The sequence below is a fragment of the Trachypithecus francoisi genome, unplaced genomic scaffold (genome assembly GCF_009764315.1).
Source record: "Trachypithecus francoisi isolate TF-2019V2 unplaced genomic scaffold, Tfra_2.0 Lachesis_group20, whole genome shotgun sequence".
In the NCBI taxonomy this organism is placed as follows: domain Eukaryota; kingdom Metazoa; phylum Chordata; class Mammalia; order Primates; family Cercopithecidae; genus Trachypithecus; species Trachypithecus francoisi.
In genome coordinates, this window is record NW_022681466.1 from 68,435,383 (window position 1) to 68,453,866 (window position 18,484).

Genomic DNA, 18,484 nt, shown 5'->3' on the forward strand with positions numbered 1-18,484 from the left:
TATCCCTGGAATCACACAAATTCTGCTCCTGTATGACCCTAGCCAAGGTCTGTCTCCGTTCTGACATCATGTCTTCTTTGGTCCAGCAGAGGAGGAACTGGCTGGGAGGGAGGGAGCCCCAGCCTTCCCCACCGGTTATTTGGTTAGATGAGATCTTGGGGTGCCCTGGCCACTGCACACCTGTGTGAGCTGATGAGGAAGGCTGTGGGCTTGGCGTGGTGTGTAGATGCACAGAGGGTAGATGTGTGTTGGGATGTGATGGGAGAAGATGGGGAGGGGTATTGCTGGGCTCCCCTGGATCCTCTGGGCGTTGATAGTATTAATAATAAAAGCTGATGTTCACTGAGCACTTACTATGTGACAGGTACTGTTCTCAGCATTTTTCATCTATTATCTCATTTCCTCCCCAAAACAACTCCGTAAGGGAGGAACTGTTGCCATCCCCATTTTATACAGGAGGAAACGGAGGCACCCAGAGGTTAAACCACTTGCCCGAGGTCACACGGTAGGTGGTGGAGCTAGCACTGGGTACCTGCTCCTCTCTGGGCCTCAGTTTCCCCATCTGTACAAGACAGTCACAAGTTCTGCAGGCTCCGGACCCCTGGTGTCGGCGCCTGTGCTAGGAGTTTGGGTCCGCTGGTGCAGCTTTTCCAGCTTTGCCTCCAGCCTCCATGGGTCCCTAGAGGGCTCTTCTCTCAGATCACTGATTGGGACTGGGGGGCATTCCAGGGCTCTAGAAGTCATTAGGTGAGTAGAGGGGAGCCAGCTGTTCCTTCGTGCCACGTGCTTCCCGTGGCTTGAGGAGGAGGCGCAGATGTTCTAGCACAGCCGCTGGGGTGGGGCTGATGAGGCTTTGAACACTAACCCTGCCCCTTCATAGCTCTGCAATGCTGGACCAGCCTCTTTGCCTCTCTGTGCCTCAGTTTCTTCTCCATAAGTGAGGCTACCATAGAACCCATCTCCCAGGGTTGTTTGTGAGTCTTTAGTGAGGTCACAGACACCAAATCATCCTTCCTTGTCGCAGAAGAGGCTGGGGCGGGCTCTTGGCCACCAGCTGCGTGGCAGGGTGGGTCAGGCCTGTGGGTACAAGGGACATCCCAGAGACGTGTGTTCTCCCCACCCCAGGAGGCTGTGCACCTGCAAGGTCGTTAGTGTAGAAACCACAAGGAAGTCATTTGCTTAAGTCCTGAAGCTTGCAAATTCTGCTGGGCGAGGGAGGAAGGGAGGCAGAGGCTGAGGATCCCACCCCACCTTCCACCCTCCCCCGTTCACTGCAGACAGACACTTCAGAGCTGGGAAGCCTAAGCGGCACAGTCAGTGAGCATGCTAGCCAGGAACCCCCTCCACTCACACATAAAACACCATCTGCCCCAAGCCCCAACAGGGAGTGAGTGGGGAGGCTCCTGGCCCCAGCACCTCCTGTGAGCCCATCTTTGCAGGTGCCAGAGGTACCCAGAGTTCAGCTTCCTTGGGGAGCTTTTTCTTTTACATCTTTTTTATTTTTTGAATAAAAATGTGCACAGTGCAACCTTCAAGGGATACAAAAGGTACACAGCAAAGTCTCCGACTCTGTCCCCAGCCATCCATTCCCAGTCGCCCCAGTTTCTTGTGTCTTCTTCCCAAGACAGTCCGTACATACACACATCTGGAGCTCTGACCTTGTGATCTTTTCCCACACGGCAGCAGGAGGAGGATAAGCGCTCTTTGTCCCTGCTTTGACCTTGACAGTCATTCTTGGAGCCAGTGCCAGGAAGAGCACAGTGGGGCTTCCTAGTGGCTGCGTGGGATTTCAGCGTGTGGCTTTTCTCTGAATTCTGGTGGACGCTTGTGTTGTTGGCAGCCTCTGCTATGACGCGCAATATCGCAAGGAGTATTCTTGTTGCCACATCATGTCACGCACTTGTGACTATCACTGAAGGACGCATTCCTGGGGTGGAACTGTGGGGTCTAAGTGGGTGTATATTTTCAGTGTCATCAGCTGTCACTAAAGAGTTGGTTTTCTGTGCAGTTGGGCCGAGTGACCGGCTCGTTCTCCACTGCCTCGCCAGTGCAGGGGAGGATCAGACGGTTTGATCTGTGCCAGTCTGGTAGAAGAGTCCTTTCGTAGGTTTGCTTGGCCTCTTTCTGTTTAAAGTCACGTTGAGTGTCTTTTTCTATGTTAAGGAACCACCAGATGGGCTGCCCATCTCCTCTGCTGGACTGGAGCCAAGGCAAGAGACCTGGCTCTGTTGGGCATGTCCTGCCTGTAGCTAAATTTCCTGGAGACCCCAGTGACATGGGAGTTGGGCAGATCCCAGGAGGTCTCCTGAGGTGGTCTCTGTTCAAGGGAGCTGGCAAGCCGGGCAGAAGCCTGCCTTCCTGGGCCACACGCGGTCCATCTGCAGTGAGCGCCTTGGCCCCAGGGCTGCCAGGTGGGACAGGTGGTCCAGATTTAGACTCCTGCCAGCGGCTTCTTGGCTCTGACCTTATTTGCTGCCCTCAAATAAGTTCCAGGCCCTAGTTGGCGCTGAAACTCGGGCAACCCATATGCGTAGCCCACGGAAACCAGGCCAAGAGGAACGGAGTGTGTCAGGAGGAGGTAGCCATCCGAGTGGCCCTGCTTGCTGGGTGGCCTTGGGCAGACCTGCCCCTTCCTGGACCTGCTGCTCCTCAGGATAGCAGGGCTGGGACCCTGAGATCCCGTGAGGGCCGTGCAGGATCTGAGAGGGGGTGGTTTGCCTGCAGCCCTTCAGAAGCTCAACGTCTTTCATGCTTCACGCTAGTTTTCACTCCCACTGGCCTCTTCTGGGCAGCCAGAGCCCCCAGGAGCAGCATCAGGCCTGCCCAGCTGGGCCCCCTCACCCTCTTGCACCCTAAGGCAGGGCCTGTTTTCTCCCACAGCACAGTCGGGCGAAGAGATGTTGGGCAAACCTTCATCTCCAGCTCCAGATAAGCCAGGGGTGCTGCAGGTCCCTCTGCAGAGCGGAGAGCTACTTCCCAAGACCCCGCAGTGGCCCCCGCAGAGCAAGGTCAGGTGTCCACTCTAGGTGGACCCCGGAGACACAGGCAGGGCCAGGTGGGCTGGGCGGGCCCTGCCTCGCCAGAGCCTCTCCCTGACTCTGTAAGTGACGATTTAATTGCTCTGTAAATTTACCTTTGAGGAAGACCTGGGTGACTGCTTGCCTCTCCCGGCTGCAACTGACATTTAGAAGCTGAAATACCAGTTTCCAATGAAGGAAGGAGTAGAAGGGGGATGAGGGGAGCAGGGGGTGTGGAGCCTGGGGGCAGCCCGGGGCATCGCTTACCCCCCTTCTCCCTGGCTCTGGACTGTGGGCTCACACCGTGGAGCAACAGGGTAAACAATGATTGTAAGGACTCAGCATAAACACAGGGATGACTCAGTCTCGCCCCACCCTGGAAGTGTTCCAGTGTGGTGGGGGGATACTGGCGACTGTTCAGAGAAGGGCACATCGATGAGGTAGGGGAGGGGCTTCCTGGAAAGGGGGTTCAGATGAGGAGATGGGATGCTGCTGTGCATAGAAGGAATGGCACAAGTAAAATGTTGGAGGAGGAAGGCCAGGCACGGTGGCTAGCATCTTGGGATCTCAGCACTTTGGGAGGCCGAGGTGGGCGGATCACTTGAGGTCAGGAGTTCGAAACCAGACTGGTCAACATGGTGAAACCTCATCTCTACTAAAAATAAAAATAAAAAATTAGCCGGGCGTGGTGGCAGGTGCCTGTAATCCCAGCTACTCGGGAGGCTGAGGCGGGAGAATCACTTGAACCCAGGAGGCAGAGGTTGCAGTGAGCTGAGATCGCGCCAGCCTGGCAACAGAATGAGACTCCGTGTGGAAAAAAAAAATTATATATATATATATATATGAGGAGGAGAAGGTTTTGCAAAATGGGGTTATCAACACATCATGCTGGACCCCATAAATGTATACAATTATGATTTCTTTTTTTTGTTGTTTTGTTTTTTTTTGTTTTTTTTGAGGCGGAGTCTCGCTCTGTCGCCCAGGCTGGAGTGCAGTGGCCGGATCTCAGCTCACTGCAAGCTCCGCCTCCTGGGTTTACGCCATTCTTCTGCCTCAGCCTCCCTAGTAGCTGGGACTACAGGCGCCCGCCACCTTGCCCGGCTAGTTTTTGTATTTTTAGTAGAGACGGGGTTTCACCGTGTTAGGCAGGATGGTCTCGATCTCCTGACCTCGTGATCCACCCGTCTCGGCCTCCCAAAGTGCTGGGATTACAGGCTTGAGCCACCGCGCCCGGCCTATGATTTGTCAATTACAAATAAACTGGGGCCGGGCGCGGTGGCTCAAGCCTGTAATCCCAGCACTTTGGGAGGCCGAGACGGGCGGATCACGAGGTCGGGAGATCGAGACCATCCTGGCCAACACGGTGAAACCCCGTCTCTACTTAAAAAATACAAAAAACTAGCCGGGCGAGGTGGCGGGCGCCTGTAGTCCCAGCTACTCCAGAGGCTGAGGCAGGAGAATGGCGTAAACCCGGGAGGCGGAGCTTGCAGTGAGCTGAGATCCTGGGCAACAGAGCCAGACACCGTCTCAGAAAAAAAAAAAAAAACAATAAACTGAAAAACAGGGGTGGCGATCCTGAGGCTTGGCTAACGGAGGGACAGATGTACATTCGGGATACAGACATGATCCTGGAAGGGCAGGTGGGGGCAGATCCAGGAAGGCCCTGAAGGCCGTGCTAAGCTTGGTCTTTATTCTGTAGGCCAAAGACAGCCACTGAAGCTGTGTGAGCAGGACAGAGGCAGGTCAGTCATTCGTCACATATGTTTACTGAGTTATGCTCCAGGAGCTGCTCTGGGTGCTGGAGACGCTGCACTTAACAAAATCTTGCTGCCCGGCCGGGCGCGGTGGCTCACGCCTGTCATCCCAGCACTTTAGGAGGCCGAGACGGGTGGATCACGAGGTCAGGAGATCGAGACCATCCTGGCCAACACGGTGAAACCCCGTCTCTGCTAAAAAATAACAAAAAACTAGCCGGGCGAGGTGGCGGGCGCCTGTAGTCCCAGCTACTCGGGAGGCTGAGGCAGGAGAATGGCGTAAACCCGGGAGGCGGAGCTTGCAGTGAGCCGAGATCGCGCCACTGCACTCCAGCCTGGGCAAAAGAGCAAGACTCCATCTCAAAAAAAAAAAAAAAAAAAAAAATCTTGCTGCCCTAGAGCTTATATTCCAGCAAGTGATTATGGCTGGAGCGTGTTCACTGTGTGCTCTGAATTCCACGTGCTTTATGCATGCTGTTCAATCTTCCCACATCCTTGTGAGGTACTTACCATTGTCACCCTCTTTTTGCAGATGGAGAAACAGACACACGGGATGAGGTAACTGGCCTGTGGCCACGGAAGTATTGTGAGATAGAGCAGGATTTGCACTTGAGCCCTCTGGACCAGATTCCTTGATCTAAGCCACAAAGCTTCTCTGATCCACCTCCCTTTTGTCCCAGGACCGCAGGCTGACTCCCAGGCCTGCACGCTGGGCCTCCATGAACACAGGCCCTCTCAGTCTGGCAACATGGGCCAGGCAGGGGTCACCGTGGCAGAGGCTCAGATAAGAATAGTAGCCAGCCCCACTGTGGCTCTCAGAGGGATAGGCACCCCCCCAGTCCTGTCTGTGCCCCCTGCAGCCCAGCAGATGGCTCTGAGAGTGGGCAGAGCCAGGGCACTCTCTCATTTAACAGATAGGACATCTGGCACTGTGAGAGGCCCAAGGCCGCCATTTCAAGGGGAACTGTCTAAGACCCCAACATGCAGCCTGGGAGAGAGCAAGGAAGGAGCCAGCGTCTTCCAGGAACGCCTGGAGTGGGACATCTCCCAGCCCTGGGCTCCCTCCATCACCCTGGGGCTCATTCATGAGAGGGGAGAATTGGGTCCTTCAGGGTTGAATTTAGAAGCAGACCAGGCCTGAGCAGGCAGAGCCTCGCGGGCCCCTAAAACACCATGAGGGAGGCCAGCAGGGCCTTTTGGACAGGAGGATTTGGGCTGTGGTTCTGGGTTCTCTACAGAGGGGCACTCCGACTGGTGGGATGAGGACATCCAGCCCAGCAATCAGGACATGGGACACAAAGGATTTTCAGATGACCTTGGGTGGGTGATAAGGAGAGTGGAGGAGGGAAGGCAGGACAGCCTAAGAATTAGCACAGGAGGCCCACAGCAGGGCATCGAGAACCAGACTGCCTGAGCTCAAAACCCTTCCTGGCCTCCCCTGCTGCGTGACACTCAACCTCTCTGTTGTGTACTCCGTAAAATGGGTATAACAATGGCATCTTCCTTCCCAGCTTGTTTGAGGATCATGAGAATAAGGCACACAGGGAGTTGGCAGCGTGTCTCGCGCACACCACCAGCTGCTGCTGCTATGACCTCTGCTAAGCACCTCACATGCTTAGCTCAGTCCCCAGCGTCTTCCCATTTGTTCTCTGCAGATAATGCGGGAAGGCACCTGGTGCATTGCTTGGCAGGTGCTTGGTAAATGTGGCTGTTAATAGTAATGATGATGACGATCATCACAGCAGGCCTTCAAGGTGGGTGTGCGTACCCCACCTCCCAAATGAGGCCCAAGGCCCCACAGGGAGCCGGCTGTGTAGGCAGGACCAGAGCTGTGCTCAGGGGCAGGTCAGGCCTCCTCAGGGGGGCGGGGTGAGAGGGGGGCTTTGCGGAGGAAGCCAGGTCTGGGTGGAGGGGGCCATCAGTCAGGTTCAGCTTGGTTACTGCAGCCATCGCCTCCAAATCTCGGCAGCTGAAAGGACCAGAGGCTCCTTTCTCACTCCTGCTGAGTGCTGGCAGCAGACTGGTCATCGGGGGCTCTGTGCCTTCCTCACTCTGTGACCCAGGTCGATGGAGCAGACACCATCTCACAGGCTGCTGGCTGCTGTAGGAGAGTGTCAAAGAGCTCCAACCACTTGGCTATTTACATTTAAATGCATACAAATTAAAATTTGAAATTAGTCACAGTCCAGGGGCTCACCAGCTGCATATGGCTAGTGGCTCCAGTCCTGGCCAGCACAGATGGAGGATACTTCTGCTATCACAGGACATTCTACTGGACAGTGACCTCCTAGAAAACCCCCCACCAAAAGTCAATGCTCCAACCTGACACGAATACACACCCTTCTTCTCAAAAGTCACGTGGGGGCCGGGAAGTGCCTTCCTACTATGCCCACAAGGTGGGGAGAACCAGAAATAGTTGGGGAACAGCATCATGAGCACCAAAGAGTGGGTCCTGGGTCAGGGTGGGTCAGAGAGCAGAAGGGGAGATGACCCAGGTCGACAGGTAGAGAAAGAAGAACTGAGCCGGGCGCGGTGGCTCACACCTGTAATCCCAGCACTTTGGGAGGCCGAGGTGGGTGGATCACCTGAGGTCGGGGGTTTGAGACCAGGCTGGCCAACATGGTGAAACCCCGCCTCTGGCCGGGCGCGGTGGCTCAAGCCTGTAATCCCAGCACTTTGGGAGGCCGAGACGGGCGGATCACGAGGTCAGGAGATCGAGACCATCCTGGCTAACATGGTGAAACCCCGTCTTTACTAAAAATACAAAAAAACTAGCTGGGCGAGGTGGCGGGCGCCTGTAGTCCCAGCTACTTGGGAGGCTGAGGCAGGAGAATGGCGTAAACCCGGGAGGCGGAGCTTGCAGTGAGCTGAGATCCGGCCACTGCACTCCAGCCTGGGCGACAGAGCGAGACTCCGTCTCAAAAAAACAAACAAACAAACAAACAAAAAAGAAACCCCACCTCTACTGAAAATACAAAAATCAGCTGGGCATGGTGGCGGGCACCTGTAATTCCAGCTACCCGGGAGGCTGAGGCAGGAAAATCGCTTGAACCCGGGAGGCAGAGCTTGCAGTGAGCTAAGATCGCACCACTGCACTCCAGCCTGGGCGACAGAGCAAGACTGCGTCTCAAAAAAAAAAAAGAGAGAGAAAGAACTTGAGAGACCAGCCAAGGCAGGCAGGAGGCATCGTGGGGACCTCTGTGAGGGAGTACAGAGACCGGAGCTGGCACGTGTACCCCATGACACGCTTCCCAACCCCAGGCCTCGCCCTCGCCCTCGCCCAGAATAAAGAAAGGTGAGGGTTGTTACAGGCATCTCCCGGGTAGAGCCCGGCACAAGCCCACCCATGCACACCGTGAGGTTAGCACTATCCTGATTTGAGGCTGGGGCATGGCTGGGGTGTCCTCTAAAGCACACTGCTTCATTGGAGAATTGGCCCAGAAACCAGGCCTGGCCCGCCCCCAGCCTTTCCTGTTCGCCTCAGCTAAATAGATCAGAAGGAAAAAGTCTGTTTGATTTTAATCTCGACGCAGGACACTGGAGATTACATTCTCCACGGAAAATGTCAGCCACTGCCGAAAATAGGACTTTGGAGAAAATGCTAGAAAGTGTATTTTTAGGCTATATATTTTCCTCCTGGATTCCTGCAGTCCAGTGGGCTGCTTGATACTCCCCAGGGTTCAGCTGCCAGGTGCAGACCCTAAAGCTTCCAAACAGGTGGTCCGGGGAGAGGAAAGAAATGCCTGCAGGCCAAAAACAGGTGGACGGACGCGAGGACCTGTTTCCAGTGTCAGGAAGGAGGAGGTGGAAGATAGCCAGCCAGGGCCAGGGCCTCAGATTCCGCACGGCTAACGAGCTTCGGGGAGATGTCGCAGATGTCCAGAGACTGCCCAAGAGAAGGCAGGGCTCAGTTAGACTGTGGTCTGGGAAGGGGGAGCTTCTCCAAGCCCATCCTCCAGAGCCCGGCTCCCGCCCCTCTGTTCCCCACACAGACCCACTCACTCATTGTGTGGCTTTGCTCAAGCCACGCCTCCACCGTGATCCTTCCTGCCCCGGTCTGTGAAGCGGAGGGGCTGGAACTCTCTGCAGCCTCCCCTTTGGGCTGCAGGAATGATTCAACAACTTCAGGGGCCTGAGGCACCCAGCTCCGCCTGATATAAAAGGTGCTTCAGGAAATGTTGGAGATAAAAATCAGCACCTAGGCCCGGGCGTGGTGGCTCACGCCTGTCATCCCAGCACTTTGGGAGGCCGAGGTGGGCAGATCACAAAGTTAGGAGTTTGAGACCACCTGGCCAACACAGTGAAACCCCGTTTCTACTAAAAATACAAAAATCAGCCGGGAGTGGTGCCGCTTGCCTGTAATCCCAGCTACTTGGGAGGCTGAGGCAGGAGAATTGCTTGAACCTGGGAGGTGGGGGTTGCAATGAGCCGAGATTGCACCACTGTGCTCCAGCCTGGGCGACAGAGCAAGACTGTCTCCAAAAAAAAAAAAGCACCTAAAGTGAGGCGGAAACAATGTTGGAGTTTGGAAACAATATTCTTCACCATGTTGTGTCGGGGGGTGGAGGAAACTGGGTATGTGGGCGGGGCTGGGGGGTCTTCACTGAACTCACCTGGAGTGCAAGGCCTGGGGGGACTGCACCGTGGGAGGGATCCTAACTGCGGGGTGCTGGCTGCTAGGGTCCTGTCCAGGGGGCGCCCCGCTGTGCGGTGGTGCTCAGCAGGCCGGCCCAGCTGCAGATGTTGTCCAGCTGGTCCCAGGGGAGCAGGGATGTCAGAGGCCTGGTGAGCGGAAGACGCCTGAGCGAGTGTTCTCCGTTTGAGAGAGGGGCTGCCTTGCTGTGGGGGTGGGAGATGCTCAACAGGACTATGCGGCCATCTAAGGAAGGGCTATGCAGGGGAGCTGTGAGAACAGCCCACTCTCTGTGTGACCTGGGTGGGGGAAGTGTCTCTTTTCTAGGCCTCAGTTTCTCCTCTGTGAAATGGGGCAGGGAGGGGCTGGGCCAGAGGGGCTGGAAGGACCTTCTTGGCTCCAGTCTCATCCCAAGATGAGCCAAGTCACCCTAGATCTTCCTCAGTCTGAGTGCGGGGAGGGTAGTGGGGTGGAAGCATTTGGGCCCAAACCATTTATCCTGTGACCTCAGAGCCCTGGGGATACATTCAGTCCGTGGTGGGGGTCTGGGTGGGCACGGTGGGCAGGCACTGCCAGATTCCCCCGAGGCCCCCTACGTGACCCACTCCTCTCTTGTCTCCTCATGGCTCCCGTGGCTGCCTGGATCCTGCAGAGCTCCCGACTGAGGAAGGTGAGGCTGGCACCATGATGAACTGCTAGGCCGTGGGACAGCATCCCTGGGTCCTTCACCGTCAGGTCGTGACTTCCGTCTCCCCGCTGAGTGAGGCCTTGCTGAGCTCCCCAGGATCACCCACCTGAGCCTCTCAGGGATCTGGGTTCTCCCTCTTCCGAGTGCAGGGAGAGAATGGGCCGGGAGGTTTCTGGGGCCATCCTAGCTCCAAAGTGGGAAGGGTCAGTGGTGGGGGCCCAGCCTCACGCATGACTCCTGTTCCCAGGGAAGTCCCTGTGGGAGCTGGTGCTGGAACAGTTTGAGGACCTCCTGGTGCGCATCCTGCTGCTGGCCGCCCTTGTCTCCTTTGTAAGTAGGGCCTGGCCTGCCATCCTGTGGTAGTGGGTAACCCTGGAGGGAGAAACAGGCTGGGCAGTGCTCCGAGGCCCTGGAGCCTGGCCCTGTTCTCCACACCCTGGGCCTGCTCTCCGGCCTTCCCTGGCCCTGCCCTGCTCAGACTTCAGCTTCCCTTGCCTGAACCCTCATGGCCCCTATACTGGGCCCCCAGTTTCCACCTGACCCCTCCAGTCCATCTTATCCTCTGGCTCTCAGCAAGCTCTCCAACTCACATCTGTCCCCTTGCCCCGCCCTGCTGTAGCCTAGGGTTTCTCTGCGTCAGCACTACTGACAGTTTAGACCAGATCGTTCTTTGTTGGGGTGGGGGTGGGGGCTTCCCACTGTAGGGTGTTTAGCAGCATCCCTGGACCCCACCCACCAGATGCCAGTAGCACCTCCCAGCTGCGATCATCAAAAATGTCTTTAGACAGCTGGGCCTAATATCTCATGATTGAAATCCCAGCACTGTAGGATACCGAGGCAGTAAAATCACTTGAGCCCAGGAGTTTGAGACCAGCCTGGGCAACATAAGGAGAATCTGTCTCTACAAAAAATACAAAAATAATTTAGCCGGGTGTGGTGGTGCAGGCCTATAGTCCCAGCCACTCTGGAGGCTGAGGCAGGAGAATCGCTTGGGCCAGGGAGGCCGGAGCTGCGGTGAGCCGTGATCACACCACTGCATTCCAGCCTGGGCAACAGAGCAAGACCCTGTCTCAAAAAAATATTAAATGTCTTCGGATATTGCCAAATGCCCCTGGGGGCACATTGCCTGAGTGCTGCCGCCGGAGCCCCTTTCATGGGTCCCGGTGCCCCCCACATGGACTTTGGGGTCTGAACCTCCTGCAGCCTCCTCTTGGCCGCTGCTTCTCCTTGCTCTTCCTCCATTCCCAGTGATACTCCACTGCCTAATGGGCTTTGGATGCGTGCATCAGAATCACCTGGGCTTGGCTGGCTGCGGCGGCTCACACCTGTAATCCTAGCACTTTGGGAGGCCTAGGCGGGTGAGCCCAGGAATTCAGCCTGGGTAACATGGTGAAACCCAGTCTCTACTAAAATATAAAAAGATTAGCCAGGCATGGTGGTGGACGCCTATAATCCCATCTACCCGGGAGGCTGAGGCACAAGAATTTCTTGAACCTGGGAGGTGAAGGTTGCCGTAAGCCAAGATCGAGCCACTGCACTCCAGCCTGGGCAACAGAGCAAGACTGTCTCAAAAGAATCCGTAGGCTTGCTGACACGCAGATGACTGGGCCCCACCCCAGAATTTGTGACTCAGGAGGTCTGGGAGAGGCCCTGAGATCAACATTTCTTACAAGTTCCCAGCCGCTGCTGCTGGTCTGGAGACTACACTGAGATGCTCTGCTCCAGGCAGACAGTAAGGCCTCGGCGGGCAGCCGTCCCACTGCCCCACAGCTTTGCAGGTTGGGCTGGGTGGGGTGGTCACTCCTGTGGGGTGGGCATCCTATGCCAAGGCCTTCTCAGAGGAGTGGCCCTCTCCAAGCCAAGGGCTCCCCAGTGCTATCTCCCCAAAGCAGGGGAGCAGACAGGAGATCTGGGGTGCCAAGGAAAAGAAGAGCAGATCTTGGCCAGCAGCAGGGCCTGAGTTCACCAGCTGTGATCCTGCAGGTCCTGGCCTGGTTCGAGGAGGGCGAGGAGACCACGACCGCCTTTGTGGAGCCCCTGGTCATCATGCTGATCCTCGTGGCCAACGCCATTGTGGGCGTGTGGCAGGTGGGAGGCACGGGGGGTGGGACCGGGCCGGGGGTCTCCCAGCCACTAGTGGAGTGCCCTCCACCTGGTGCTGGCGTCCTGCAGACCCTTCTGCTTCCAGCTCCATCCCAGGCCCCAGGGGAGTCACTCCAAGGGGGCGGCCTGCTGGGGGCAGCAGGGCAGACTGCCTGCCTGCCTTCTGTTCTGCAGGAACGCAACGCCGAGAGTGCCATCGAGGCCCTGAAGGAGTATGAGCCTGAGATGGGCAAGGTGATCCGCTCGGACCGCAAGGGCGTGCAGAGGATCCGTGCCCGGGACATCGTCCCAGGGGACATTGTAGAAGTGGCGGGTATGCCAGGAGCCTCCTCTTTTTATTTTATTTTATTTTTGAGATGGAGTCCTGCTCTGTTGCCCAGACTGGAGTGCAGTGGCGCAATCTCGGTTCACTGCAACCTCCCGCCTCCCAGGTTCAAGCGATCCTCCTGCCTCAGCCTCCCGTAGGGGCCTCCTTCTTTTATTATATGGGCCTAGGAGCCCCATCCCTCTCTGTGCCTCCATCATTCTGGCTGTATGTACAGAGGGGGTGGCCGTCAGATCCCTCCAAAGCCCTTTGGCCAAAACCCTGTTGGACAGATGAGACTGTGGGCCAGAGGGACAGGGGTCCACCAGAGCGATCACAGCTCAGGCACTCGACGCCCAGCCCCAGCTTTGGGTCCTGGGAACCCTTCTGGCTTTTCCCAGCTGGTGGTGCCCAAAGCCACCCTCAGCCAAGTCATTCTCCCCGCACAGTGGGGGACAAAGTGCCTGCTGATCTCCGCCTCATCGAGATCAAGTCCACCACGCTGCGAGTGGACCAGTCCATCCTGACGGGTGAGGCCCCCGTGCCGGGAGGCCGGGACCTAGTGGACCCGGGACCACAGGATGGGACCACGGGATGGGACCACGGGGTGGGGCCACGGGATGGGACCACGGGGTGGGGCCACGGGATGGGACCACGGGGTGGGGCCACGGGATGGGTGTGTCTTCATGTGGGGCTTCTCATCTCTGATTCCATGACCAGGTGAATCTGTGTCCGTGACCAAGCACACAGAGGCCATCCCAGACCCCAGAGCTGTGAACCAGGACAAGAAGAACATGCTGTTTTCTGTAAGTCCCTCAAATATCTGAGGCCTTTGCCCAGACAATGGTAAAAATAACACATTAAGATTATTATCATGCCTGTAATCCCAGCACTTTGAGGTGGGTGGATCACTTGAGGTCAGGAGTTTGAGACCAGCCTGGCCAACATGGTGAAGCCCTGTCTCTACTAAAAATACAAAAAGTTAGCTGGGTGTGGTGATGCGTGCCTGTAATCCCAGCAACTTGGGAGGCTGAGGCAGGAGAATCGCTTGAACCCGGGAGGTGGAGGTTGCCGTGAGCCAAGATCACGCCACTGCACTCCAGCCTGGGTGACAAGAGCAAAAACTCTGTCTCAAAAAAAAAAAAAAAAAAAACAGTTTTTTTTTTTCTGGCCCTGTTGCCCAGGCTGGAATGCAGTGGTACAATCTCGGGTCACTGTGACCCCTACCCCCAGGTTCAAGCTACTCTTGTGCCTCAGCTTCCCAAGTAGCTGGGACTACAGGCACCTGCCACCACACCTGGCTAATTTTTGTATTTTTAGTAGCAACAGGGTTTCACCATGTTCACCAGGCTGGTCTCGAACTCCTGACCTCAAGTGATCCGCCCACCTTGGCCTCCAAAAGTGCTAGGATTACAGGCATGAGCCACTGCACCCGGCCCAACATTAAGATTAATCAACTAAAGTCCTATGGGGAAGAACCTCATCAATTCTTGACAATACATGCAAATTTATAGTAATAATAGCTCGTGTTTACTGGGGGGCTGTGTGCCTGGCACTGTTCTAAGCCCTTTACATATATTAACTTATTTAATCTTTACACCAAATCTTTGAAATAAGTACTCTTGTTATGCCTGTTATCAATATTTTCCAGCAAGGAAACAAGCACAGAGAGATTAAGTAAGTTGCCCAAGGTCACACAGCCAGTGAGTGGCAGAGCTGGGACGAACTCAGACATCCTGGATTTCTACTGGGAGACCTTGCCTTCTCCTGGAGAGGGGCAGAGACCCCCTGTAATTACTCAGTAGAAATGCTCTAGTGGAAAGAGGTCTGGCAAAGTGGTGGAGGATGGTGGGCATAGTCCATTCTCCGATAGGAAAACTGACCCACAAGGCATGATGCTCAGCTCTTCTCAGGGAGAGCGATGGGTTCAGCTTTCGGGGGAGAGACCTGCCTCTGTGGCCTCAGAGGAAGTTAGCAAGTGATACTCACAGCTGCCCAGCAACAGCCTGAGGCCAGCAAGGAGCATTTGGGGCCACAAGGAAGGGTCAGGCCAGTCAGACAATGGCCCAGGCCACCAAGTTATAAGGGGATAGAAAACTTCCTGGAAGGGAAGAAGAATGAAGAAAGTGAAACTCACCCATAACTTTTTGTTTTTGAGACGGAGTCTCACTCTGTTGCCCAGGCTGGAGTGCGGTGGCTGGATCTCAGCTCACTGCAAGCTCCACCTCTCAGGTTCACACCATTCTCCTGCCTCAGCCTCCCGAGTAGCTGGGACTACAGGCGCCCGCCACCTCGCCCGGCTAATTTTTTTGTATTTTTAGTAGAGACAGGGTTTTACCATGTTAGCCAGAATGGTCTCGATCTTCTGACCTTGTGATCCACCTGCCTCGGCCTCCCAAAGTTCTGGGATTAAAGGCGTGAGCCACCGCGCCCGGCCAACTTTTTTTTTTTTTTTGAGACAGAGTCTCGCTCTGTCGCCCAAGCTGGAGTGCAGTGGCACAATCTCGGCTCACTGTAGCCTCCACCTCCCGGGTTCAAGCCATTCTCCTGCCTCAGCCTACCAAGCAGCTGGGATTACAAGCACATGCCACCATGCCTAGCTAATGTTTGTATTTTAGTAAAGACAGGGTTTCGCCATGTTGGCCTGGCTGGTCCCTAACTGCTGACCTCAGGTGATCCACCCGCCTTGGCCTCCCAAAGTGCTGGGATTACAGGTGTGAGCCACCACACCTAGCCCAGAACTCTTCTTGAGAGGGGCCTACCTAGCTGCATGGAAGCCTTGGACAGGCTTCTATTCCCTGGCACTTGCCTTGGGGTGGGGAGCAATGGTGGCAGCCATTGCTCCAGTATCAGCAGCTGTCACTAAGAAGCTTTGGAGGGGCCGGGCATGGTAGCTCATGTCTATCATCCCAGCACTTTGGGAGGCCCAGGCAGGAGGATCACTTGAGCTCAGGAGTTTGGGACTAGCCTGAGAAACATAGTGAGACCTCATTTCTACTAAAATTCAAAATTAAACACAAAAAAATTTCTAAAGTAATAATAAAAAGAATCTTTGGAGGAAGGTTGTCTGGCTGGGCCCTGCATGTTGGGCACTAGAGCTGCATTGCTTAAGATAGAAGAGAGTCTGGGGCCTGCCTTCTCGCCAGCCTCAACAGCATATGCTTTTGAAGGGGTACTGAGTTCTTAGCCTCCTCAGAAAAACCATCTTGGGCCTCTGTTGGATCACTTTATAGAAGAGGACACCAAGCCACAAGGCTGGCTGTCCCTCATGCTAGGAATTGAGGATTTTACTGGAGCCTTGGAAATGGATGAGCTGAGGCTCAGGTTTTGTGGATTTGTCAGTAAATATTAATGGGCTGTTTATTGAGTTCGTAGTCTGCTGCGCTCCTGTCTGGCTATAGTGGTTGTTTACAAATCACATTTTGCGGGACGGATGCTTGTGCTGCGCTGGTCCATTATATTATCGGGATCAGCCCCCATGCCTCCTCTGTGCCCGCCCCCATGCTAGGCACTGGGGATACGGTGAGGAACCCAATCCCTGCCTTCCTAGAGCTGACACTATCATGGGAAGGCAGCAGGGACCCAATGCATACCTAGCTACAGAAGTCTGGAAGTACTAGCAACATGGAGAAAAGGAAAGCCAGGTAGAAGGAGACGTGCCTTACTCCGGCTTGAAGGAGTCAGGGGTCCGGCTTGGCTGCTGAGCAGCTTTTTCCTTGTCCCTCCCTCGGCCAGGGCACCAATATCGCCTCAGGCAAAGCAGTGGGTGTAGCCGTGGCCACTGGCCTGCACACGGAGCTGGGCAAGATTCGGAGCCAGATGGCGGCAGTGGAGCCCGAGCGGACGCCGCTGCAGCGCAAGCTGGATGAGTTTGGGCGGCAGCTGTCCCGTGCCATCTCTGTGATCTGTGTGGCCGTGTGGGTCATCAACATTGGCCACTTCGCTGACCCGGCCCATGGTGGCTCCTGGCTGCGTGGCGCTGTCTACTACTTCAAGATCGCCGTGGCCCTGGCCGTGGCGGCCATCCCCGAGGGTCTCCCGGCCGTCATCACTACGTGCCTGGCCCTGGGCACGAGGCGCATGGCACGCAAGAACGCCATCGTGAGAAGCCTGCCCTCCGTGGAGACCCTGGGCTGCACCTCGGTCATCTGCTCCGACAAGACGGGCACGCTCACCACCAATCAGATGTCTGTCTGCCGGGTGAGTGACGGCCAGCTTGGTGTTGCTGTGCATTGCTAAGCGGGCTGGGCTCCCTCTCTGGGTCTCTGCCCGACCTCCTTTTCAGTGAGGGATGCAGGAGAGAACCTGTGGGCTGCCCCTTGGCCCAGAGCAGGTCTAGGTTTTCATGAGATGACAGGAAGGCTATAGCAAATCATGCCTGGGTAGCCACATGTCACTGAGGCCTGTGTGGCACTGTGGGGCCCTGGCCAGGTTGCTGACAGTCTGTTGACTTCAGTCTCCTCATCGGAAGCCTGGCTGTGTGAGGCCTGCTAGGTAAACGTGAAGGACATAGTAGAGGCTCAAGTTCAGCCTTGGCATAGGAATCAAGCTGGACCTGCACCCGGGTTCCATCCTGCCCCATCATGGCTCTGTGCAGTCAACACCTGTCACCAGATAAGCCAGCTCCGGTAACCCGGGAAGGGCCAGGGCAGGAATTATTCATTCCCTGGTACTTGTTCCCACATCCTGGGCCCGCCGCCCACATGGCCAAGGGATTCTGGCTGAGACTTCAGCAGGTCCATGGGGCAGGAGGCTCCTCCTGGCCCAGCAGATGGGTGAGTGGGGAGATGGTGAAGGCTATAGGCTCCTCATCCTTCCCAGGTCCCCAGTGCCTCTCTGTCACTCGTTTCCATATCTGCCCACTGGGCTTGGTAGCCCAGGCTCTATATTCTGAGACCCTAAGGCCTTCTAGGAGCCCATCAAAGGCTGCTTTTGGGGAGGGGTGCTAGCAACCTTTACTGTCCTGCTAAAAGCCCTCATAGGATTTTATTTAAACAGAGTGTTTCTTGACTAAGAATGAGCTTTTTTTTTTTTTTTTTTTGAGACGGAGTCTCGCTCTGTCACCCAGGCTGGAGTGCAGTGGCCGGATCTCAGCTCACTGCAAGCTCCGCCTCCCGGGTCTACGCCATTCTCCTGCCTCAGCCTCCCAAGTAGCTGGGACTACAGGCGCCCGCCACCTCGCCCGGCTAGTTTTTGTATTTTTTAGTAGAGACGGGGTTTCACCGTGTTAGCCAGGATGGTCTCAATCTTCTGACCTCGTGATCCGCCATCTCGGCCTCCCAAAGTGCTGGGATTACAGGCTTGAGCCACCGCGCCCGGCTTTTTTTTTTTTTTTTTTTTTGAGGCAGAGTCTCACTCTGTTGTCTAGGCTGGAGTGCAGTGGCATGATCTGAACTCACTGCAACCTCTGCCTCCTGGGTTCAAGCGATTCTCCTGCCTCAGCCTCCCAAGTAGCTGGGACTACAGGCATGTGCCACCACACGCAGCTAATTTTTGTATTTTAGTAGAGATGGGGTTTCACCATGTTGGCCAGGCTGGTCTGTAACTCCTGACCTCAAGTGATCCATCTGGCTCGGCCTCCCAAAGTGCAGGGATTACAGCCCTGAGCCACCATGCCCGACCCTAAGAAAGATTTGTTTTTTTTCTTTGAGATGGAGTCTCACTCTGTCGCCCAGGCTGGAGTGCAATGGCACGATCTCGGCTCACTGCAACCTCCGCCTTCTAGGTTGAAGCAATTTTCCTGCCTCAGCCTCCTGAGTAGCTGGGATTACAGGCACGCATCACCACGCCTGGCTAATTTTTGTGTTTTTAGTAGAGACGGGGTTTCACCATGTTGGCCAGGATGGTCTCGATCGAGCTTGACCTCGTGATCCACCTGCCTCGTGATCCACCCGCCTCGGTCTCCCAAAGTGCTGGGATTACAGGCGTGAGCCACCGTGCCCAGCTAATAACAAACATTTTCAAAGTGCAGTGTGGGGAAGTTGT

The 18,484-nt window shown here is 55.7% G+C and overlaps 1 protein-coding gene across 8 annotated transcripts in view; it reads left to right on the forward strand.

The window, feature by feature from the left end:
- Positions 1–18,484, forward strand: part of ATP2A3 (ATPase sarcoplasmic/endoplasmic reticulum Ca2+ transporting 3) — a 38,562-nt gene that overhangs the window by 1,737 nt on the left and 18,341 nt on the right. For 7 of the 8 annotated variants that reach the window (XR_004430890.1, XM_033185057.1, XM_033185055.1 and 4 more), the window contains exons 2-8: positions 10,057–10,074; positions 10,340–10,422; positions 12,076–12,180; positions 12,370–12,508; positions 12,949–13,029; positions 13,220–13,305; positions 16,235–16,699. Coding sequence is in view for 7 of the 8 variants with exons in the window: in XM_033185057.1 (XP_033040948.1) it covers positions 10,057–10,074; positions 10,340–10,422; positions 12,076–12,180; positions 12,370–12,508; positions 12,949–13,029; positions 13,220–13,305; positions 16,235–16,699 (977 nt within the window). In the remaining variant the exon portion in view is untranslated. Of the gene's footprint in view, positions 1–10,056; positions 10,075–10,339; positions 10,423–12,075; positions 12,181–12,369; positions 12,509–12,948; positions 13,030–13,219; positions 13,306–16,234; positions 16,700–18,484 lie in introns of those variants that run through there. The other variant, XM_033185062.1, reaches the window with a different exon arrangement.